The sequence below is a fragment of the Diadema antillarum genome, unplaced genomic scaffold (assembly GCF_040938485.1).
Source record: "Diadema antillarum isolate AM-2024a unplaced genomic scaffold, OU_Dant_1.0 seq00000129_RagTag, whole genome shotgun sequence".
In the NCBI taxonomy this organism is placed as follows: Eukaryota; Metazoa; Echinodermata; class Echinoidea; order Diadematoida; family Diadematidae; genus Diadema; species Diadema antillarum.
Window position 1 is genome coordinate 1,011,387 of NW_027271207.1, and position 6,000 is coordinate 1,017,386.

The 6,000-nt window shown below is 36.5% G+C and overlaps 1 protein-coding gene across 1 annotated transcript in view; it reads right to left on the minus strand.

Annotated features, from left to right (window-relative positions):
- LOC139727363 (complement receptor type 1-like) overlaps positions 1-5,616 on the minus strand; it is a 75,419-nt gene extending 69,803 nt beyond the window's left edge. The window contains exons 1-3 of the mRNA XM_071638323.1: positions 5,538-5,616; positions 2,620-2,752; positions 1,399-1,514 (exon numbers count right to left, since the gene is read on the minus strand). Of these exons, the coding sequence (XP_071494424.1) occupies positions 1,399-1,514; positions 2,620-2,752; positions 5,538-5,616 (328 nt within the window). The remainder of the gene's footprint in view (positions 1-1,398; positions 1,515-2,619; positions 2,753-5,537) is intronic.
- Between the last annotated feature and the right edge of the window lie 384 nt (positions 5,617-6,000).

Here is a 6,000-nt window from a genome sequence, read left to right on the forward strand (position 1 = left end):
TTTCACATGACATATTTATCATAATCAAACATATTCATCAGATGGCAAACAGCAGGTTGTACATCAAGAATTAAAATTGTTACACGGTGACAAACAGAATACAGGAGGTTTCCCGACAAGTGTAAGCTTTAGGATCAACACAGTTGACAGACCGAAGACCACGAAGACTAGAAAATCATACATAATGACCATGTGACAGGAAACAAGGAAATTGAAATGAAAATATAAGAGAATACATAGGCAAATATGACAAAGAATGACAAAGATGGGAGTACGATGAAGGCGAGAGGAGAAAAGAGCTTCCGTTCAATCTTCATCTATTTACGTTTCCTCGAATATTGTTGTTATTCTTTTTTATACACATGTCAATATAACAGGTCAAACAGTAATATTGAAAAAGGAAGAAATGTTACGTTTCAAGAGTTCTCCACTTGAAAGCGACTAGATATTGTGGAGACTTTGCCGCTAACAAATTGGTGTGTGTGTGTATGTGTGTGTATGTGTGTGTGTGTGTGTGTGTGTGTGCAACGTCTGTGACTTTTAAGAAAATAGTAATGTTTCCATAGTATTCCACTCTTTCTTTTCTTCATTTTTTTCCCTTTCCTTCATTCCTCCTCCTCTTCTTCTTCTTCTTCTTTTTTTTTTTCTCTTGTGTTGTTTTGTATTTTCTCCCCCTCCTTTCCCATGCGTTCCTGTCAGCCTGTTGGCGGGCTGATTATATAACTATATTTACTATATTGTGATGTGTAGGCAAGAGCAGTTAACCAAATTAGGTGCATGTGTATGTGTGTGTGTATGGGTGTGTTTGTGTGTGTTTGTGTGTTGCATGTGTACAGATAGGGGTGGGGGAGGAAACAGGAAGGGAGGGAACTGGTGGGGGTGGTCATAGGGACTCAGTAAGGGATATGAGTTAGTAGGTGGGCGGGTATTGGTTGATAAATAATATGGTTCCATTATTTATTACTGTATAATTTTGCTGCATAATTCATTTGGATGATTATTAAGATTAATGCTAGAAGAATTGAATTATCACTGTTAAATTTAAGCAATTTTTTTGAGAGCATAGGGGAAGTGACTGTATGTAAATTGATAATTGTTCATGAAAATGTAATTTTTGTTATGTCATGTACAGCAATAGCAAATTTGCTATTATGATCACAAATGTATATTTTCGTCATTTCAATTGTAGCAAATGAAAATTGTTATTTTTTTTCTATTACTTTGAATGGAACAGAATAAACATCGTTGAAAAACAAAAAAAAAAGTGTGTGTGTGTGTGTGTGTGAAGGAGAGAAAAGAGACGAAGAGACGGGGGGGGGGGGGGGGCGGGGCGGAGATAAGGAGTGAGAGAAACAGCGAGATTTTCTCGAATAGATTAACAGCAACAAAATGATTTACCGACAACGCTGAATGTGACCGAACACGTGGCTGTGTTCCCCGCAGGATCTCGGGCGGTGTATATCGTGGTATGACTGCCAGGTGAAAAATGAGTCGGTCCTCTTCCGCTTGAAATTCTGAAAGTCAATATCATAGCAAACACATACTCTACTCATACACATGAAGACAGGGAAATAATTGTCTATGACAAGCATAGTTGGGGATCACTATGATCATGCTAACTTTGATAAAGCTACATGTATATAATAAACTATCTATTAAAGCTATAGCTTGAATAAATGAAATGAGACAAACAGAATAATAAGCGTTTCATTCCAATCGCACCAAAAAATAGAAAACTATGAAACCTTCTACGGTCGAGTGATCACATTGATTTAGTTTAATAGGGATCACTATGCACAAGCCTCTATTGTGTGCTTATTGTCATTCTTTCTCTATCATGTTTATGTTCCTTCTTTTTTTTGTGTGTGTGACCAATGTTGTTGGTGTTTTTTAAAAGCCTAATGTGAAAACAAACTCAATTCAATTCAAAGGTGAGATATAACGACGGAACACGTAGGTTTAATGTAAGACATTGTTGATCGGTCCTAAAGACGAAAGTCAAAGCGATCAAGTCCATGCTAAAAACGAAACAAGACAAAGAATAGTGACGTCATCTGCGATGTTGCGTAACCATGTCCCTATAATTGACAATGAAGAATGTTTATTTCTTTCTCCACTGGCTTTTCCTTATACACTACTTATAAAGTACAGTCTATACAATAATCAAGCTATGAGACAAAGAGAATGGTAGGTGTCCTATTCAAGTGGCATCTAAAATTAGAAAGTTATGGAAATTGTTCCGCTTAAGACGTTTTAAATACCAAGTGGTTTGATAAATAAAAAAAAAGATGCACACCCATAGAGACTTTCTGTTGTCTGTAAATGATTCACGTGTGGAAGTATTTCTCCTGATCTAAAGATTAGTCACTGGTTTGAGACTGTAACAAGTAAATACATTTCATCTGCAGACAAAGCAAACAGCCTCGCTGAGACCCGAGTGTAAATATGGACATGTTTAACGCGTTTGTGAGCTGAAAAGGAGGATCATTTTTGCAGATTATGTTCCAATTGTCTGCAAGAAAATTTAACGGTTCCTGGAACCGATTTGGCACCAAAAAGACTTTCGGCACAAAAACTAAAAATTGAGCATGAAACATTTCACTATTAATGTATTCTTACGAGACGCTTGGCGTTCCGGCGTTATCGGTGGCCGTCGGCCTCGTCCACGAAACATAGACCGTGGTCGACGTCGAAGAGGTGTAGTAATTCCCAATATTGCCGGGACAGCTAGTGAAGGTTGGTGCTGTCCTGTCTGAATGCAAAGAATATGAGCTCGTGAAGATGGGGGATGTATCAAGAGATTGTTCTCCAGGCATATCATCCAGTATCTGACAGATTCATTGTTGCAACATTGTAGATTGGTAAAGTAGGATTTCAACAGTGATGCGTTCAAGTTCAAATTATGTATTTTATCGGTAATCCACATTAAGGCAGTACAACAATGCAATGAAAAACAAAGGTTTTGAATCTTATAGGCTCTCATGCGCCGACAGTATCAGTCATGATAAATACGATGCATAGAAAATGCACTTTATTATTATTATTTTTTATTATATTATTATCATTTCTATTTAATCATTTCGTTACTAATAATGATTATACTCGAGTATATTATTAGTTTTGCACTTGCTTCGATATAGACTTACCTGGTGGTGGCGGCGGTGGCACCCTTCGTCTTCGGCGACGTCTGCGCCAAGCATCTACATTTGTTTTTATTTAAAAAAATGCAAATCAATGAAAATAAAAATCAATGAAAACTATTAAAATAACCTGGTAACTAAATTGTGCTTTCATAATGATAATTGTGGCCTTATTTTTCTTAAGATTATTATGCCATTACATTGTATAATAGTCATCACTATCACTTTATAATATATTTTCAGTTTTGTTATTAATAATATCATCTGTGCTAAGTTGGTGACTGTCAAGCCTCCGCGGTGATGTTTCCGGTAGAACGCGAAAAATTATTTTCTTTACAGAGTCAGACTCGTTTAAAGCCCGCCGCACACTGTACGACTTTCAGTCGCATGACTGACTGACTTTGGATCCGAAATAAATCACAATAGCCTCAGAATAAACACGCTTGTTTATTTCAGACCCAAAGTCGGTCAGTCGTGCGACCGAGAGTCGCATAGTGTGAGGTGGCCTTAACTTTGCTTATTCCGAGATTCCATGGCGAGTAGCTGATGAAAGAAGATTTTCTATGCAAAATAAGACACTGATCACGGGGGTTCAATTATACGGATTGTTAAAATTGCTTATCGGACTTGTAATGACGGTTAAAAGAGGAAAGACAGACTCATGCAAGCATACATTTTCAAAAAAAAAGCTGGGTGTCTTCAGCTGCTTACATATATTTAAACAAATATCCCCACGCTATAGCAAGCGGCGTCATTGCTTCCGGTTTATCCCAACAACAGAAACACTCGTATTTATATAGCTTGTGGACCTTTCACTTCACATTGTTCAATTAGTAACTAATAAACGCGCAGTTTTGTGCAGGGTTATAAAAAAAATGTACGCAAGGGAGGACTCAGTATTTTATGTGTGTGTGTGTGTGTGTGTGTGTGGGTGTGTGTGTGTGTGGGTGTGTGTGTGGGTGTGAGCAAAACACTTGCTTCTATAGATGGGTGTGAGGGTGGTGTTTGGTACCCTTCCTCATGCACCCCCCCCCCCCTTTGTAGGCTACTTGAAAAAATGAAGCTGGTAACAAACCGTAAGATGCTGATGTGCAATTACTTTATCCCGCATACCCTTCTATTACATTTTATAAGCAAGACAAAATAGTGACACCAATGTAAACAATGAACAAAATATCTACCCTTATCAACATTCTCGTATCTTTTGATCTAAACCCTATTATTATTCTAATTAGTGTGACTGAGCGGTATTTCCTGTATGTTTGACACCGGAGACTCGTCTGCACAGTTGTACAGAAAAGAAAAGAAAAAAAAAAACACTATACAAGTTTAATATACGATCATCATGGTTAAAAGCTATGGGTATGACATGCTAAGTGAAACTTGTGTGTGTAATACACGTGATATTGTTCCAATGCAAGTTGTTGACTTGCAAGTGATATTCTTTAACTGGATACCGAGCAGGAGTGACGAATTTGTTGTATCATTATAATAAAAGGAATGAACGACGCATAAAAAAGGTATGAAAGACACACGACTGCTCCTTCCATAACTTTCCATGATGTTAATGGAAAGTAATTTCACGTACAATTACTTTTCTTTTTTTCACGTTTCAATTATGTGAAGCAATTTCACAATCAATGTTCATTGTTTCGTTTTTCCCTTTTTGTGCCAACGTTCTTTACCCCTCTCCCTTTCTCTTTTTTTTTTCTCTCTCCTTCTCCACACTTATTTTTCCTTTGCCATATTTTTCATTATTCCTCAAGTCTCATTTCTATATAATATAGGTGCTAGTTTTTAATGTGTTTTTTAATGCGTTTTGATGTGATTTTTAATTGATGCATATTGGCATACTGTTTATATGCCTTATAAGTTTGGATTATGCTATTATGAATTTCACTTTTTGATTTCATTTCTATGTCACATTTTATGTAAACTCGCACTGTTATTCTTCGGACATTTTAATGAGTAACAATAACAACCGAATTTAATTGAATTTAAATAAATATTAACATAAAGGAAGCGAATTCTGCACTTCTCTCAACCAAAGACATTATACTGGTGCCGTTGTGCACATTCCACCATAATATACATGCAAGAGATTGTAATTTTTACTATAATCAGGTTTGTGTTCCTGTCAGCACCACACCCGCTTTCCTGGTGTATTTTTGATAAGCTTATCGATTTCCTCACGTTCTGGGGATAAGGCAGGTGTCTTTACAATCATACTTGACCGAAAGATCGGTCTGAATCTTGTCGTCGGGGATATGTCCCGCGGAGACTACGTCTGGCTTCACGGAATCCTTACAGAGGAGGGCCTTAAAAGTCACCCAAAAAATGATTAAAAAAGAAAAACTCCTCATGGACAAACGACCGGGTTTTTCTATAGTGTCTTACCTGACTGCTCGGCGAAGAGTAGGAACAACACTAAACACAAGACTAACTTCCGGTAAAGGTCTGCTCTGGTTGACACCATGTCTACAAAATATGATTAAAAAAAAACAAAACGGTAATCACTTTTGAGTTTGATAATAACAACATATGTACAAGAAAGTTTGAATACATGTTTATAAATCAACATTAATACATAGCACACATAACTGTCTAAAAGATTTAAAAACATATTGAATATAATCTATAATATATAATGGATAAATGATTATGTAATCTAAAACTATTTCTAAAAAAGAGTTACATGGCAATGATGTACCAAGTGAGGTTGCTAAAAGAACCAAGAGGTAGCACAGGTGCTAGTAGGTGTTGGTCCTTTAACACGTATTACATAATGAACAAATTAAATACATCTATGAAAAATATTGTTATAACATTATTGATTTGTAGTACCATTGTTTATACAGAT